The sequence below is a fragment of the Parasteatoda tepidariorum genome, chromosome 9 (genome assembly GCF_043381705.1).
Source record: "Parasteatoda tepidariorum isolate YZ-2023 chromosome 9, CAS_Ptep_4.0, whole genome shotgun sequence".
Classification (NCBI taxonomy): domain Eukaryota; kingdom Metazoa; phylum Arthropoda; class Arachnida; order Araneae; family Theridiidae; genus Parasteatoda; species Parasteatoda tepidariorum.
This window is the reverse complement of record NC_092212.1, coordinates 5148075-5167798: the sequence shown is the minus strand read 5'-3', so window position 1 is coordinate 5167798 and position 19724 is coordinate 5148075. Positions and strand designations below refer to the sequence as shown.

The 19724-nt window shown below is 35.1% G+C and overlaps 1 protein-coding gene across 1 annotated transcript in view; it reads right to left on the bottom strand.

Moving 5' to 3' along the window:
* LOC122272547 (latent-transforming growth factor beta-binding protein 1-like) overlaps nucleotides 1–12695 on the bottom strand; it is a 20242-nt gene extending 7547 nt beyond the window's left edge. The window contains exons 1-3 of the mRNA XM_071185319.1: nucleotides 12449–12695; nucleotides 5433–5693; nucleotides 1374–1625 (exon numbers count right to left, since the gene is read on the bottom strand). Coding sequence (XP_071041420.1) covers nucleotides 1374–1625; nucleotides 5433–5693; nucleotides 12449–12593 — 658 coding nt within the window. The 5' untranslated portion in view covers nucleotides 12594–12695. The remainder of the gene's footprint in view (nucleotides 1–1373; nucleotides 1626–5432; nucleotides 5694–12448) is intronic.
* Between the last annotated feature and the right edge of the window lie 7029 nt (nucleotides 12696–19724).

Genomic DNA, 19724 nt, shown 5'->3' with positions numbered 1-19724 from the left:
TCCTGTAGCCCCCCCCATATACTACTAGCGTGTTCATAAAAATGGACACAGATCAAAATGCGTAATTAAGAAAATGGACACAGATCAAAATGCGTGCTTCAGAAAATGGCCACTGCTCAAAAAGCGTGTTCATGAAAAGAGTTACAGCTCAAAAAGCATATTTAAGCAAAAGGAAGATTGAAAAAAAAAGGTATTTAAAATGGAGAGAGATCAAAAAGCGTGTTTCAGAAAATAGACATGAATCAAAATGGGTGCTTAAGATAATGGACACAGCTCAAAAAGCGTAGAAAACCGACACAGATAGAAATGGATGATTTAGAAAATGCACACAGATCATAAAGTGTGTTAAAGAAAATGGACAGATCCCATGAAGTGTATAAATCAAATGATAGCTGCAAACAATTACCTTTCCGATGGCTAACTCAAATTTAATAGCTGAAAGAACAATTTCGTTTTGACTTTTTCCTACTTATTTAAATGCTAAGCGCAATTATTGCGAGTCCCGGACACCTGAGTGACTGGGTATATTACAATTGTAACTCATCAGATGACTCTCAGAATACTAAACGGAAAATTGGTTTTCAAAAGTGTAAATTATTACAACTTAATTTTAATACCACTATTTTAAATTTATATAATCCGTGGCAACCGCATAAAAACAGCTGTTGACTATCAGAAACACTAACATAAAGTAAAGAATGATTAACCCTTTCGCGCCGACTGTCACAAATACGTGACACCATAAAACCGTATCAACCAGGGTAAAAATATGAAACTGGTAATCAAAGTATTTCTTTAGCAGTTTATTTGTGGGCGGAGTTATAATTGTTTGATTTATTTAATTCACCATTACTTTGTTCAAAATAAAAGTATTTAGTTATACTTTGAATTAACATTGATTATATATATGATTAAACTAACAATAATTAAAGTAACAGCAAAGTAAGTCTGTCAAATTAGAAACGACTACATTTAAGTTACCGCTTTTTATTTAATTACATCCTGATCCTGATTTTGTACGAATGCTTTCATGAATCACCCGTCCCCAAGGGGTTAATGAAACCAAACGATATCAAGTTGCTGACTTACTTGCATTTATTTACAGGCATTTTGAGCTATGTCTAGAGAAAAACAGCTCATCGAAGAAAAATGGTTTAGATATGGACATTAATGGTTTAGATAGTTCAGACTTTGAAGTAAAGATATTAGTTAGCACAAGAATAGAGAGAGTATTTATCCATCATAAAAGGTATTTATACCTTTTATGATAGGTATTAAAAGGTATTTAAGGAAAAGGTATAACAAGTCGAGACCCTTGCTATCCCAGCTTTCGAATAAAGAAAGAATAAGGATTAACCTTCTGGTTGACTTACTTCGATTAACGCAGCTTTTCGATGACCAGTCGAACCTTTGGTTGATGTCGTCGCAATAACAGAATGCACGTCGAAGTAGAGTATTGTACCTGCATTCCGCATCACCGCACAGATTAGGATTGTCGACACACTCTTGGATGATGTCGCAGAAATCTCCGCTCGTTCCATATTCACAAGAACAATATTTCTCATCTCCTTCTCTTTCTTCGCAAACAGCACCATTGTGGCATTCTTTATGATTTGTGCATTTCTCTGAAATGCACATAATTAATGAAAAACGCATAATTAGAAACAATTTATACTCAAACACCCAGTGGTTAGCCAAAAATATTTAAGATTAATATATCCAGAGACTCCCAGGTGCGACTAAGAATTCAAAAGGTGGTGACTAATAAAATTCAAATATTTTTAAAGACAGATTGAAAATAGAAACTCGTTAGTAGTAGTCGGCAAACTACTAAAAAGTTGCTACTAAGGGTTTTAGAAGTAGTAGTTGGCAATCTATTATCTTCTAAAGTATATAGTAGTTGGCATCTACTATCTTCTAAAGTATATAGTAGTTGACAATCTACTATCTTCTAAAGTATATAGTAGTTGGCAATCTACTATCTTCTAAAGTATATAGTAGCTGGCAATCTACTATATTTGGGCTGCATTGTAGTTGCAAACTACTATGCATAGTAGTTGGCAAACTACTGTGGTCGGATTGTGATGGCTCAGAGGATAGAACACTCGCCCCCCAATGAGGTTTTGGCTCCCAATTGTTCGCCAAAAATATTTAATATTAATATATCAAGGGCAGTCAGGGACGATCAAGAATTCAGAAAGTGGTGAGTAATAAAATTCCAAAATTTATTAAAAAAAGATTGAAAATAGCAACTTTTTAGGGTCCTGATTCAACTAAAATTCTACAGAAAACAAAATTTCAACTGCTGCGTCTGTTCAGCCTGCAAAAAGAATACCCTCATGCTTTTACTATACTATCATCTAAAATTTTGAGCAAGCTGCTTCTTTATTTTTATTATTTACTAAGGCAAAAGCTTCACACGGTTTCTTATAAGAAGTCCGATCAGACCATTCTGAGCTACAATGAAGGCAACTTAGCGTTGAACTTGGTCTAATATTTGGTTCATAAATGCCTTTTAATAAAAAGAAACTAGTTAAAATAAGAAAGTGGTAGCAAATATATGTCTAAAAATTAGTTTAGTTTATGAATATGATTGGTTTGTCTAATTCACTTGTCAACCACTATCGATTCAATTCTCAAATATCTATGATAAATTCTCCACTAGGCCTAGGTCAAAGGGAACGCATCTCATTAAATTGCTTTTTTTAAATCCATTGACCCTTTAATGACCAAGGGCTGCAAACTGTCTGAACTTTTTGAGAAAACTTTTTCTAGTGGTAGCTAAGTTTATATTTTTTTTCTTCTATTTTACAGCATGTATTGAATATCTGACACAATTCGGAGTTTGCGACTATAAATACGTATCTCCGTATCCTTCTCATTTCAAACAAAGCCATATGGAACTCCTGTATCAAGCACTGGGACATTACTAGCCTTAGCGGATATCTTTTTGATGGATGTAACCCTCTTTCGAGTTACATGGAGAGGGAAAATACGAAAACCTCACCCCTTACTCTCAGAAAATATTTTTTCTAGTTCTAGAAGAATCAATAAATAAATATTTTAACATTTTAGAATTTGTTCATCCCTACCCTGAAATAATTTGAACAGATATGTACACAAATTGTTAAAATCTGATAAAAGTTTTATAAGAATTCTACTTGTTTTAGACACTTCTGCGTACATTTAATACCATACAGAAAAAAAAGCGTTGTAGGATAAGGGTATTCTTTTCTAAGATATCTGTAGAGTTTAAAAATTTGGGTTTATTGTTTACCATTAACCGATTACAGCGGCTTTTCAAATAAACTTGCCAGTTATTTAGTCCAAAATTATAAGAACTGGTAAAACAATCAAGTCATTTCTTTATAGTTTCATATTGAAAATACAAAGATTCTTAATCTACTGCGATATTTTATATGCAGAGATGCCAACTGCTCCGAACACTCCCAAATAATTAAAAAAACGGTAAATAACTACAAAGTAAATTCTACAAATATTTGACTATTTCTGCTCGCTTTTCAAAAGGTATAGCATGATATAGGTAGTTATCATCATCATCATTTATCTGGGCGCCTGGGGCCGTTAGCGGCCTTTTCCCCATTCGTCTTGATCTTTGGGGTGGTTCTTTCAGGTAATTGGAATGCAATTGAAGTAAAAGGAATTTAAATATGATATAGCTAGCTAGATCATGTAATTTGGCAAGGTACCGGCCCGCGCAAGCGGGCACCAGACCTCTGATCTGTGTTATGCCCTAGGGCGACTGAAACTAATGGCATTGGAAAAATATGATATAGTATAACGTGGTGAAATACATAAGCTTGCAAATTATTTAGAAATAGTGGTAGTTAAAAATCTGCTAAATTGAATTTATTAAATCAAGAATTGATAAATTGCCACTTTAAAATATATATTTGTGGTCCGGAGAAAATTGGCCACTCTGTATATGCAAAGATTTATATTTTTTTAAAAAAGGAAACGTGAATCGCTGCTTGCTTAAGGAAATTGCTGACATAAATTGGATAAAACTGGTTAACTTTGTGTGCTTTTTTCAGAATGCCATTTCCATACCTGCCAACTTTCACTCTTTCCGAGAAAGGACTTTCCAAGTGGTAGTGAAACAATAAACGAAAAACAATCTGACACAATAATATAATTGTACTTTGATCACGCTGTTATTCTCTTTTGCATTGGTTAGTATGCTTTTATATATTTATTGTAATTATTTATATGTAGTGGTGGTCAAACTCATGTATAATTATCATTATAACTCAAAAAGTTAATTGGAATTACATGATTCTCGCTACCACTCAAAATATGAAAATACAATCTTCCGTGAAAACAGGAAGAGTTGGCAGCTATGCATTTCAATTTTCCTTTGTTTTTAATTGTGTGTTGTGATCTGGCCTGAAAGCGAAACGGAAAAAGGAAAACACTGGTAGGACTATTTCAATAATAGATAATTTTCAGGAGAAGGAAACCTATTCTTAATAATAAATAATTCCTTGTTATTAAATTTTTCTCGTAGAAAAAGCAATTCAATATATAAAGTGCATACGTTAAAAAATTTTGGTAGTCATGGATATTGTATTATTCCGGAAAAAAAGGGCAAAAATGAAATTTATTTTTTACCAGTTTTTACTCTTTTCCGTCTTTTCAGCCCTTGCTGTGATCTAATCCCATTGCGTGTTACATGTATATATTTATCTCAGACTTTGCATTATTTGTAATATGGTCACCCATTGAGACTTAACATATGTTAACCCCCGCACCACCCGTCCCATCCTCCTTTTAAATTTTATAACTTAGATCAGTGTTTCCTGAAGTGTGGTACGCGTACCCCCAGGACAGTTTAGCGGGGGTACACGTTTTTATGCGAAATATCTTGCAACAAACGAAAATTTCAAAAAATTTTATTAAAAAACAAAGCTAGCCATAAAAATTCACGATTACGTATTTTTCTATTGGCTATTGTTTGCAGAAATAACAGTTAATAATTAGTGGTGTCAACAGCCAGTTGTGATTTTTAACTTTTGTGCAATTTTTAATTGTAAAAAATACATTCATTTTATATTAGTGGTACACAGCTTTACGAAAAATTTAGAAAGGGTACACAAAAGTCATAAGTTTGGGAAACACTGACTTAGATGAAGGAGCAGATATCCCCCTAGGATAGGCACTCCATTAAAACTGTATCAGTCATTTGTGATTTATTTCCTTACTTTCTAAACGCGTTTTTGGAATCTATTTACTTTGTTTTAAATCGCGCTTCGAGATTTATTTCTGTTTTCAAGCACGTGTTGTGATCTATTTTCTTTGTTTCAAAACGCGTTTCCGGATATATTTCCTCTTTTATCGAAGTTGGAGTTTCAAAAATTTCTTTGATGCGCCTCAAAAATAAAATGTTTAAAAGAAATTTTCATAAAACTCACTTTGTGGCACGCATTTCTTCGTTGGTTCATCAAATCTTTGACCTTCTTCTTTGCATTTGCAGTAGGCTTTCTTTTTCATCATGTGGAACGAACAATCGGCGTCCCCATCTGCGCCGCACATACCACTGTTTTGAAAACATTCATCAATTATCTCACAGTTCTTACCGCTCAATCCATTGTAATAACAATCGCAAATATTTTCTCCTGCAATATTGATGCATTGTCCCAAGAAATTACAGTCTTTTGTTGAATTGCAAACATCTGAAAAAATGAAAATAATTGTCAGCAAATGTTTAAATACTATTTAAATTCAAGAAAATTTTTAAAAAATCAAGTGGTGAGCTATATAATTTGAATCAATCCAGTAGTATTATTGAGGAGCAATAGAAATCAGTGATGACTCAAGGTTGTTTGAATCTCAGAGAAGAAAAAAAAATTGATAGTAAAACCACCTTACTTGTTTTTGAGAAGAGTATCGAAACTCTGATAAACAAAACTTTTAAAAAGTTATAACGCATACTTAATTTAAAATAAAATCTTAGTTGCGTTTAATGTTTTGGCCTCATTAAATCTTGATGTTTAAAGTTTAAAAAAAAATTGTTTTACTACCACGACGAGTCATTAGGGAGATTTTGCAAATTTACATTAGCTCCGTTTCAAGTATAGTTCGTTCACCAGGAGTTGGCACTTGGCTCCACCTCCTCGGACGCAAAGTTCATTTCAGCGCGGGGGAGTAAAAGGATCCCCGCTTGAAATCGAGATAACCTTTCAGTAAGTTAAATGCCGCTAACATATTAAAATATCATTTAACTTCGATCTCAAAATCAAAACAAACATTTCCAAACATAATTGTTGTTTCCCACTTTGTAAAATATTTTTCAGCGACCCTACAAGCTAGCAGATATGTAAAATTAAAATCCATCACCTCATCCACAATAGTTCAATGTTCATGATGAATGGGGAAAATATTATACACAGTTCTTTCAGTAAAATTAACATTCAACAATTTTTGGTATTCACGGACGATAGTCTCCCGAGGAAATGATAGAAATTAAATGGTATACTACTAGTTTTTTCTACTTTTCGGAATATTAACAACTCTGATAACTACAGCATTTCATTACATTGTTTCTACAAATTCAAATTATAATTAAAAAAAAAAAAATTAATTCTAATTCGCATTCTAAAAATATACCACTTTAAGATATAAATACGTTTTATGATATACAGGGTAAGATCTTTGATCATTAAAGTATTTTTTTTCGTTCATACAACTTAAAAAATTGCGTTCCGTAGCATTGCTGGTGGACGCTAACATTAAATGCGAAGTAAAATAGGTAACACTTGTAGAATAAGGGCAATTACGCTTCCTTTTCAAGAGTTACCACGTGACAACTTCTAGCCATATAGTCAGCTCAAGGCAGGGGTAAAAGCGAGACGGAAAAGGGAATAGGCTGGTAGTAAAATCAGTTCAGTTATTTATAGTTTTTGGGAGGAGTTAACTTATTCTTTTTTATAGCTATTTAACAATATCTATTTAATCTTGGAGACGAAGCAGATTATTATATATGTTAAAATCTTAAAGAAATCTTGGTAGTTACAGATATTTTATTTTTCTCGGAAAAAATGCTATAATAAAATGTGTTGCGTACCAGTTTTTCATCTTTTACGTCTTGCTATAAAAGGGCTTTCACCGGCCAGCTCTGTGAGATTGAATCATGTCATCAAGATTTAGTTATGCTACTGGATTTGTACCTTCACGTGTTGGTTATTCCTCACGCGGCGGCTCTAATCATCGTTCCGGCAGGGTAGGCAAGACTACGTCCAGCGCTCCACCACCGACAGCTTATTCTAGACCGGCTATCTACACAGACTACAAACTTCCCAATCTAAAACCAGGAGATATATACGAAGACTGCTACGGAACGTTTATTCAGCTGGACAAGAAGGGGTATATCCTAATTCTGGACGATTTCCAGGTTCCCGAAGGAGCAACTAGGCCATATTACTCAGGAAACCCAATCCAGCCGAGTCCCCCCGAGGAGAATCCAATTTCGGGATCGGAAGAAATAGAACAAGCTACTGAGACTTTTCCCCCTCCTATGGAGACTGAAAAGAATCAAGAGCCGAATGAAGAGGCTTCGGCCTCTAATGCTGCCAGTAACTCCCAAGAACCACCGACAAAGAAGAGAAAAAAGAAGAAGAAAAAGAAGCCCACTAATGCTGCTAATACCACTCCAAGCCCTACTTCTACGACACTAAGCTGCTCTTCTCCTTCCGAGCCCTCTTCTCAGCCGGAGACTAAGCCAACTTCTACATCTGCTTCCACGGACGAGACTCCCAAAAAAGACAAAGAGACTTCCAATGAAACAGAAAAAGCTCTGACTACCAAGCATGCCAAAATACTCATCCGAGGACTGCCAGATGATTTTGATACGGATATCATTTTCCAAGAATTTGGAAAATTGGACTTAAAAATTCACAAAATTATACAGTTCAAGAAGAGGGTGGGCGGGGCCTATAGGCTCCTCTCCCTTTTTCTCGTCATCGCACCAATGGCAGATCAGGACAAGATCTTCGCAACGAAAAGTATTCAACAGTTTACCATCAGTGCAGAGAGATTTCGTGGCGGCCGCCGGCCGAAACAATGTTTCAGATGCCAAGGCTTCGGCCATACGCAGCGTTTTTGCTCCAATCAGCCAAGATGTATGAAATGCGCAGAAATGCACTTCTCATATCAATGCAAGAAAGATAGAAGTTCCCCCGCCAAATGCTGCAACTGCGAGGGAAGCCATACATCAAATTTCTCTGGGTGCGAGGCTCGTCCCAGAAGAAAAAGTTTTCAGACTAAGGATACACCTGCTACCTTAGCACATCGACTTGTTACAATCATCAAGGAACTGCAGGAGATCCTGAAAAATCAAGAAGTGCTAGGTTTACTTCAATCTCTAATCAAGGGGTCTTCCCCTACAGAATGATGATCTTCTATTCCAACTCATGCCAACCCCCAACAAGGACTCGATTTTTTATCGAACTCTATCGACATTATTACAGGCGCCCTCGGGCACTACTTTAGATGAAGAAGTCGATAGTCCGCTTCGCGGACAGGTACTTTGTTCCCTACTATAGTTCAAGTTCAAGCTCAAGGCTTTTATTCCCCTAGGAGGCCTTTCACCTTTTCCTCTTGATTTGTGAAATCGTGAGGTAATTTTCATTATGAGTTTTGAAAACAAGAAAGAAAAATAATTTTGAACTATTTGTTGCAATTGCAAAGCCATTGGCTGAATCGTAGCACCAATAAGAAATCAGAGTTATGAGCAGTTAGAAACTTGCTCTTTCTTTTAAATTAATCATTTCTAAAGATTTAAGCTATTTTTAATTAAATAGTTCTCATTTTAATTAATTTTCCCACCACTGCATATCAAGAATTCAAAGTATCATATGAGCTGCAACTTTATTACACTTGTATTTGCAAGCAAACAACGACGATATTGACTCAGATATCTCTTATTTAACCCTTTGGGGACGGGTGATTCAGAAAAGCATTCGTACAAAATCAGAATCAAGTTGTAATTAAATAAAAAACGGTAACTTAAATGTAGTCGTTGCTAATTTGACAGACTTACTTTGCTTTTAATTTAATTATTGTTAGTTTAAACATATATATAATCAATGTTAATTCAAAGTATAACTAAATAGTTTTATTTTGAACAAAGGATTGGTGAATTAAATAAATCAAACAATTATTACTCCGCCCACAAATAAACTGCTAAAGAAATACTTTGATTACCAGTTTTATATTTTTAACCTGATTGATACGGTTTTATGCTGTCACGTATTTGTGATAGTCACCCTCGTTCACTGACCCTCTTAGAGCGAGGTTGTGTTGTGACCGAGCTCTACTATTATGTCTTACCATAATTTTGCCCGTGGTGGGAAGCGGCGGTCCGAAAGGCCCGCGCAGCGACCACTCACCGGACAGGAAAAATTTGACTTGCTGACTACCGATGAGGAACGGCTAGCTTATGCTGCACCATTTGCAAAAACGTCTGACCTATCGTACATTGACTTCCAGATCGAACAATGCGAAATACGAATAAATAGGCATATTGAAAAAGGTGATAAGCCACCCTACATAGCAGAATTTCAAAGACGTGCCCTGATAATTAGAAGGAAGGAATTGCTCCCTGAGGAACCTGACGACGAGTTCAAGTCCATGGATACCGAAAAGCCAGACCAACCCGAACAGCCCAAGGAACCCAGTGATCCAACTCCTACTTCTGAATCACCCCCCGAGTCTACGACTGTAGAATCATCAACAGAGACCAGAGAAGAAGTGCTGCCTGATCCCAAATCTCCCACAAAAAGACCGAGAAAGAAAAAGAAGAAGAGTAAAGACGGTAACGGACCCCGTCAGCCAGCCACTCCTGCCTCTGACCTGACCCCAGAAAACCCACCAGCGACAAATCAGTTAGAACCAGTTCCGATGGAGCCTTCTCCACCGAAAACTCCTTCAACTCCGCCGAGAAAACTCAGATTTCTCGTGCGAGGACTCACCGTAGACCACCCGACAGACAGTCTCCGGAACGACATCGAGGCGAATGGACTTCGCCCAATCAAAATTGAGCAACTTAGAAAGAGGCGTGGCGACGGCTACAAGCTCCTCCCCCTGTTTCTAGTGATACTCCCAGACTCCCCAGAACATCGGGAATTCATCGACGTGAAGACTCTCCTTACTCTTCCAGTAAAGATTGAGAAATTTCATGGAGGGCGCTTAGCTATTCAATGCTATAAGTGCCAGAAATTTGAGCATACGCAGAAATCCTGCCCCAACGAACCTGCCTGCATGAAGTGTGCCGGAGCCCACTTCACTTATCTATGCACGAAGCCTCTCTCCCTCCCAGCGACATGTGCCAACTGTAAAGACGCCCACCCAGCCTGTTTTACAGGATGTAGTGCCCGGCCTAAGAGAAATCATCGAGCTCCACAGAACAGACCAAAAGACTCCACTTCGAACGCCACTAGGTTCCTGAAGGTCTTCAAAGAACTTCAGGAGTTACTTAAAGATGAAGCAGTAATCCAGCTGCTTACTTCTCTCATTCCAACACTCAAGACCTAGCCAACGGAATCCACCCCAAGCCCACCTCAACCACGGACGATCTCCTGCCCCACTTGATTTACAACATCCACCTCAGATCTGCTTAGGCAGTTTTTTTAAAACACTTTCCCATTGAGATGAATGAGTTAGGGCCCCTTCGGGGCCGATACTTAGATACACACCTCACATAGGCATAGGCATAGGTATTTGTGATAGTCGGCACGAAAGGGTTAAATCAAATGCTTTCCTTTGTTTTTAATAAAGCCACACATGAAAAAACGTTTACTCCAAGTGACATGAAATTACCTCCACAAATCAAAGAAAAAATCTCAACAAACATAACAAAACTGTGCACATAAATAAAACTATTTTTGTGTGTTCTATATTGCATTCATTTCTTCAAACCATTTAAGTAACGGTAATAATATAAAAAAATTAAAAATTTACTCGAATTATGTGTTTCGAATAATCTTGACTTCGCAGGTCAGTGGTGACCCCCGTGGCGCTACGAAGAAACTCAGTGCCGATCTCCGGTGACCCCCATGGCATTCAACGTGTTAATATAATTCCAGTGAACATGGGAACAATTTTATTGTTGTATTTATACAAGTGCCTTGATCCTACTTAAATAGGGGATTTCGCATCTGAAATTGGATTTGTTCCGTAAGCTACAGATTTTTTTTTCAAAATTATATTTTTAGTTTCGCTTATTATTTTTCCCCTCATTTGAACTTAATAATAGCTAGAGAAGAAAAAATTAAAAAAAAATTTCCTAGTTTTTATTTGAGGAAAAAAAAAGACTTACTACCACTTTTTGTTTATTTTATTAATCTGATGTAACATAAAAGTCAAAGCCCAATTGCAAAATTTACGCAATGAATGCATTTTAAATATATGCTTCGAATAATTTTAATATACCACGACTAATTTAAATTTATGCTTTTCTTTTAATATTGCGAGTTTATTGAGAACGTATTGGTTTAAATTTATATATATACACTTGTCTGCTTCTTTAAAAATAACATTTAAGACAACAAAAAAAAATTAACATGTGATCATAATTTATCCCATCATAAACTTAGATGTAATTCTACCGCATAAAAGTGAAGTGGGTAGTACACTTACTATTCACTCAAGTAAATTTTAAACAAAATTTGGTTTGCAATATATCATTAAATTGCATAAAACGGGAAATATTTGATGGTAGTTGCTAATTAACTTAAAACATCTTTATTTGTCTTAATTTAAAATACATTTTAAAAAAAACTTCCCTACAGAGCAGACAAAGCTGGCAACTCTGCTACTATTAAGCTTTGAGACAAGTGGGAATCACGTATTGTTATAGTAAACTCTCTTTTGTCATGTGCTCGATTACTCAATTAATACATCGTATAATCGATTTTCCGAATCGTACACTACACATATCAAATAATGAATTACACGAATCGTATCGTATATCGTATCGATTACTCAAATTGATACTAGATTACTCGATTCATATACTTATCATATACTCGATTCGAATGCATATCGTATACTATATTATTCGATGCCTCCGTATTCTCGATTATTCGATTAGTATACAAATTTTAAACTCTATTACTCTGTTTACATATCGTATACTCGCTTCGTATTTCATATACTAGATTTATATACTTATCACATACTCGATTCGAATGCATATCGTATACTAAATTATTCGATGCTTCCATATTCTCGATTATTCGATTAGTATACAAATTTTAAACTCTATTACTCTGTTTACATATCTTATACTCACTTCGTATTTATATCATATACTCAATTCATATACATATCATATACTCGATTCATATACACATGATATACTCAATTCGTATGCATATCGTATACTCGATTTTGGTTTATCATTAAGTGGAAACAAAATATATATAAATACCTGCGGAGATGGCACCGTGATTTTCAACATCCCTGAACGCATTTGATAATTCAAAATCTTTTTCCTCTGCCTTTGTATGAGTAAAGTTAAAAGTAAATGATAATAATAAAAAACAAAATAGTTTCACAAATCTTTCCCTACTCATTTTAAGTTCCGTTTGTTTTAATTAAATATTTTGACTTTTTGAGACAGTAAAAAAGCTAGAACCGCAGGGTGCATACTTAATCTGCGTCAAAGAAAGAGAAGAAACTATTAGATAATATCGTTTTGATACTGTTTTATCTCTTCCTTATCTTTTTCAGATATAAATTCTAACAATAAACTAACGTTTTTATAAAATGTTTTTCTCACTCACTGTTTTATTTTATTATCAGAAGTTTATTTCTTTTACCCGTTTTCAGGGCTGCCAACTTTCAACGCCTTTTGTTAAACTTTATTCTAGTGGCAGCTATGGTTCTGTTTTTATTTATTATTTTTAATTCATTTAAACTTATTTTCCACACCACTACACATATAAATTATTTAAAAATTGATTTACGAAGCCACTCTTTCGTGATAAAGCTTTTAAAATTGTGCAGTTACCAAATATTCTGAAAGTATTGGTTTTTAAATGTCCACTCCTTAAAATATTTTGCCAAAATCGTAGAAGTTGGCAGGCCTGTTTTCTTTTTCGCTTTATGTAAAAAGATATTAACCCTTTACAGAGATGCTAACTGCTCCGGACACTCCACAACAACTAAAAAAACGGTAAATCACTACAATGTAAATTTTGCAAATATTTGACAACTTTAGCTTGCTTCTTAAAAGGTATAGCATGACATAAATAAAATGAAGTGGTGAATTATGTAAGCCTACGAATTATTTAGAAACAGTGGCGGATAAAAGTCTACTAAATTGAATTTATTAATCCAAGAATCACAATTGATAAACTACCACTTTAAAATATATATTTATTGTCCACAGCAAGTTGGCATCTCTGCCTTTATACTCCAAGGACTTTATAATGCTGTTTGAGTTAATATGAGCACTAACTTCTTACATGCACAGATGCCAACTGCTCCGGACACGCCAAAATAATTAAAAGAACGGTAGATAACTACAAAGTTAATTTTGAAAATATTTGACTACATTTGCTTGCTTTTTAAAAAGTATTAGTATGGCATAAGTATTATGAAGTGCTGAATTATATAAACCTACGAATTATTTAGAAATAGTGGTGGATAAAAATGCCCGAGCCCGAGTGTCCGAACTTTAAATACGATATCTTGTGACTAAGCGCAAAATAGTCGCACTGGTGCCTTTTTTTTTCTTTTTCTTTTTTTTTTTTACTTTTAAAAATGTTTTAATTCTAAACTTAATTAATTTACTCTCTACCATAATTTTATTTTTTAAATTAAGTTTAATTTTAACCATGCTTTGATTTTAATAAATCTATTAATTACTTATTAATTTAGTCTTACTTTTAATCCTATTTTAAACCAATCTTAATTAAAATCTTTTTCTTTTCAATTTCAACCTTAATTTAATCTCAATTTAATACTAATCTTATTCAATATTTTAATTTAAATTTGATAATCAGTTTTAATTTATTTTATTAAAACTCCATTTCCCTCATTTTGTTGTTACCTGACTTTAATTCTGACCTACACAATTGCTGATCATAATTAAATCAATCCCTCACTCAATTCTTGTCTCAATGCCAATTTTGTTCTGATTTGTATTTTATAAACCACTTAATAAATTATCAGCAATGTAACCACCATCAACTTGTAACCACCACAATTACGAACCTTTGTACAATTGGTTGGTTCTAGTGCCACTTGCCACACGGGGAAGCCTGCTTGGTGAAACCGAGGAAATTTAAAGCAGAGTGTACGATTCTTGTTTTTCAGTGGCGCCATCTATGGCCAAGAATTCGACTTCTGCCACATCATACGTCACACCTGTTTATAAGGCGGATGCATTCATACATCCGTTCATTCATCCACAGATCGTAATTTTGACCTGAATCAGAGAACGATCGATCTCCAATCCAGTACCCCCAGAGGCATTCATTTGTTATGGGAATATGGAGGACTTTGCGACTGGACAGAGTTTTAACGTGCATCAGTCACCAACTACACGAGGAGTCTTCGGCCGGCGGGGTTCGAGGCCACGAACTCACAACACAATTTAATAACTGTTACTACAATATATCTTTCCTGTTTCTCTTATTATACTTTCTCATTCTTATTTTATTTTACTTATTCTACTTACACATTTAATAATTAATTTGTTAATGCAAGTTTTCCACATTTTGTTCAATTGTTACATCTAATGTTTCTGCTATTACTCTACTAAGTCTCTGCTACTTTAACCTGCAGACTAGAATCCCCTGTTGCGTAATCATCTGAATACCATTGCTCTTGGATACACTCCACAGTAGCCAATCGATTGCCTAGAATTTTTTTAATAATAAATTACCAAGTGCATTAATAATACATTGATGCTCATTGTTGTTTATTGATAAACTGAAATGTGTCAAATAAAGCACTATTGCACAGAAACATCCTTCTTTAATAGCAAAAGTTAACAATTCATCAATAAACAAACAAACTCCAGAAAAAGGTTATTCGTAAAAAACATTTTAAAAGTAGTTATTAAAAAAATTAAGAACTTAAACTGTCAAATGCAAGCACTTGAAGGTGGGCGTCACCGGGAGAAGTGAAGTGCTGCAACAACCATTATGGCAAAATATCCACTCCTTAAATATCAGACTGTTCACTCTTAAGGCCTGGTTTCTCAGGACAGGACGCCGTCAGCTGGAAATCAGCGCTAACCTCTGATTGGTCCATTTGTGAGCTTGATAGTATACGTCATCGAACGCTCATCTTGAACTACAATTGCCGTCCAACTCAACTGCAGTTGGATTACAACGTGACGTTAACCACAGAAGCAATGGCGGACAACATCCAACACCACATTGAAATCAGCCAAGATTTTGATTTCGACATTAAACATAGCTCCTTCATTAAACATAGCACTCTTCATTTAGCTCAGCTATAATGTGTTTTTTCTTGAACAAAGTCATTATTTGTTCTCTAAAACACTGGTCGACAAAAACAAAATCAATACAAATTCAAAATAAATATTTGTTTACGTTATTAACGCATGCGCAATGAGAAATAATGTCTGCTTTGGACCGACTGCTCAAGCTGAGCTAACAAAAAAGTAATTTTTTGGCGTCAGCTCTACGTCAACTTTCCGCTGACGCCCAGATAAGGCGCTAGTTCTAAAAAACCAGGCCTTGAGCTAACAAACCAGTATTTTGTTGGCGTCAGCGGGACTTTGACGTTCCGCTGACGCTCAGATAAGGCGCTTGTCCTAAGAAACCAGACCTTTAGCCGTGGTTGTCGGTTGTGTTCATCCGATTCTTATATCTTGTGTTCATCCGAATTTTATTAATAAATTGTGACCATTCAATTTATTAATAAAATTTATGTAAAACAAATTATAAGTTGAGTTACATAAAGTTGGTGCTCTACTTGTATACTGAATATTAGGGAAATATTACACTATAGTGCAAATCTTTACATTATTAAAAAAATATCATTCATATAATCATTCAAAAAAATATTTATATCATTTATGTATAATTACACTATATGACCTGACCTTTTCTCCGAATTTGGGATTGACAAAATATCAATTGATGGCGCAATCTTCTTCTGTTTTAGGTGCTTTATAAATACCTAATAATAATGTTAACTTTCGCTGCTTTTTGACGCTTTGAAAATACTTAATATTAGTGCAACCTTCCTCACTTTTAATTTCCTTTAACAATATCTAATCATGGTACAACCTTCTTCAGCTTTTAGTTATTTGGAGCTAATGAAAGCCCATGTTTCACCATCATGCCAGCAAATGAATAGTACCAATGTTTGGCGCAACAAATCTCGAAATTTTTACCAGTGTACTGACGATTTGACCAGTGTACTACTGGTAATCGCTGCAGCTTTGATAAGAATCCTGCTACGGGTTTTCCGTAGCTCCAGAAAATATTTTTCCAGTGGTAGCTAAGATAATGTATTAATATTTAAACGAATTAGAAATAAATGAACTTTTTTTTACCGCTACTTATAAATATTTTAACAATAAATTAAATGTCAGATAGAGAAATGGTCAAGCTCGAAAATCTTTGACAAGGTTTCACAGGAATCTTATTTGCTTCAAAAATTCCCTCTTCAGTTTGTTGCTACTGATAAATGTAATTCGCGCAAAACTCAAATGTTGAAGAGTTATGTAATAAGTACCAAATATACTAATACAGGGTTATTCGTAATTCCCTCCGGGGTTTCGAAGCGTTATAGTAAAAAAAACGAAGACGAATATAGCAAAAAAGAACATATGAAATTATTCCGAAAGTATTCAAGTTTTAATTTAAGCAGTTGCCGGTAGATGGCAGTAACATGTACCACTGAAGCCAGTTGTATTAAAGAAAGATGGCGTTTATAGGCGGTGGGAATTATGAATAACCCTGTATAAGTATAAGACATCGTATTGATATATTTTAATCAGATTTCTTCGATCTCTCTCATTGGACAAGAGCGATTTTTTGTTAAATTTTGTATGAAATATAGTGTAAGATCTCTGATTTATGTACATTTCATTCAATCTATATACATTGAGTTGTGATGGCGCAGGGGATAGATCGTTTGCCTTCCAATGAGGTGAACCGGGTTCAAATCCCAGGGACGGCTGGGCAGCAAATTCCGCTTCCGGCTGGGACCGACTACTGTGCTGACGTGAAATATTCTCAGTGGTAGACGGATCATGGATGAGAGTCCCCTTGCCGTCAGACTAACCGTGGGAGGGATTTTCCTCTCCATGTAACGCAAATGAGAATTAGTTCCATCAATAAGTCGTCTGAGAAGGCAAATTTCTCCCAATATTTGATCCAGGAGTTCCCTTGTCTAATGCACTGAGCTCAAAATTACAAGGCTACAGAGTTGAACATTAGAAGTCGTAAATCCTAAAAATTGGGTCGGGTCGGCTGTTCAACGACTGTTATAAATAATCAAGATTTTTCTACATACAAGTTTAAAACGTAAAGTATTTGCAAACAAAACTGTTTCAAGAGTTTTAATCTAACATAAACTTGAAAAGTGTTTAAAAATAAAAAAAAAGGTCTGGAGAACTAAAAAGAAAAATTGTTTCTGGCCGAATTTCGTTGATGAGATCTCTATTGTGTTATTTCTGCAGGTCCGCCAATTACTACGCTTTTCACAAAATATTTTATGGAGTGGTAGACATTTAAAACCAAAGCTTTCTGAATTTTTAGCAATTTTGCCAACATTATAAAAGCCTTACCACAAAAGAGCTGAAACAAAGTGGCCTTGAAAAATGAACTTTAAAATCACTTATATGTAGTGGTGTTGAAAATAATATGAAGTAAATAAAAAAATAATACATTAAAACATTAACTTAGCTGCCACTAGAATAAATTTTTACAAAAAGCATAAAAAATTCACTTCAGCCTCAAATGATAAAATCTCAGCATACTCATACGTTAGGGTATGATATTTTGATATACTATAGTTTTTTTTTCTTTTTTTTGCCGGCCAGGTGGCCGAGCGGTTAGCGTGTCTGACTGCGGATCCAGTGGCTGCGGGTTCGAATCCAGCTCTGGGCATGGATGTTTCTTTCTCTCTATCTGTGTTCTATGTCCTTTCTCCTTTGTGTGTGAATGTGACCCGCCCTATAAGCGGGTTGTGGTAGTGTGACGTGGGTGACGCTGCTCCACCGCCGTGGCTTCGCCACAGTTGCCCACTGGGTAACGAAAAGAGAGTTAGCAGTTCTGGCACTTTCTGTGGTCAATGGACAATAGTTCCAAGTGCCCGCCATTTAAAAAAAATAGTTTTTTTTCTTTTTTTCCGAAATATTTATGCTTGATGCATTTCAACTGTTAAGAGCCAACGTCTCTATGCTCTTATCTCCCAAACATAAGTTTGGTAACTGAATTGTTTCACTACTGAAATTTACTTTATTAAAATACTAGCTGAATACCCGTTCTTCAAACTAGGTGAATAAAAAGAAAGATTTTTTTTCCAATGCCCGCCTGAATAATGACGTAGGTCATTCAGGCACCTGAAGGACAGATTTGTTGACCACTCTTTCAGGGGCAACCATATTAGGTGGGCCAACGTTGCTCCCACTGTAAGGACAGATGGTACAAAGAGGGAAAGAACATCCATGCCTTGCCCGGGATTCGATCCCAGAACCTTTCTGATGCAAGGTCAGTTCCCTAACCCTTACACAGGCAGGTCGGCATAAAAAGAAAGAAAAGATTCAATAAATCAGTGCTGGGAAACACTATGACGTCAATACTCAAAACTAAAAGGAATATACCGACACCATTGAAGAGCTTTATTAAAGAACCGAGCAAGCGATATTTTAGGGAAATTATACAATCAGAGAAAATAACATAAAGTGGTTGTATTAATATGGTCACATTTAATTTTTGCCTTAACTTTAATCTTTACATAACTAGTCCACAATAGTTTTTTGTATGCGTGCGTGATTTTTATTTCAAATTATGCAGTGGTAAATAAAGTAAAGCAAAGAACTATTAGTCCCGTCTTTTAATAAATGGGTAATAAAACAGTTCGGATACAATATTTCTTCCCTTCTCAAAACGTCACATACCTGGTTCTTCCACTAAGTAAGTAATAATTAATATAGCTAAAATAATTTCAATTTTTTTTATTAAATATTATTTGTTGCCCTTTTCGGGGGCTTTACGATACTGAAGTAGCAACACTCGTTTTTTGTAGTCCATCCCATTAGCAAAAAGATAAAATGTATTCAGCATCACATTGCATGATGCTATTAATCGCAGTCAAAATTTGCCACTATCAAGTAATTTTCTTCGGGGCACATCCCTTTCTAGGAGATTTAAAACACTTAATTCCAAGCTGTCGGTATTAACCTGTTAGAGCTCAACGTCATATTTATAGGAGAGTTTCCTTTTACAAAAACATATATTGTGGTAGGACAATTGTTTCAGTTTTGTCTAGGAGAAATAAGAGATTCCCTTCCGCTAAAATTTAATAGTGATTTAGGATAGATCTTCTAAGGTGCAGGGACATTTCCAAATGAAATGGTAACAAACAGTTGATATTAGCCATTTAGTTGAATAACATATTATACCACTTTTTTCACAAAACCCCTTTTTGCACCAACTCAATATAAAAAGTCGGGATAAAACGGGTTAAAATTGAGAAAATAGTTTCGAGAG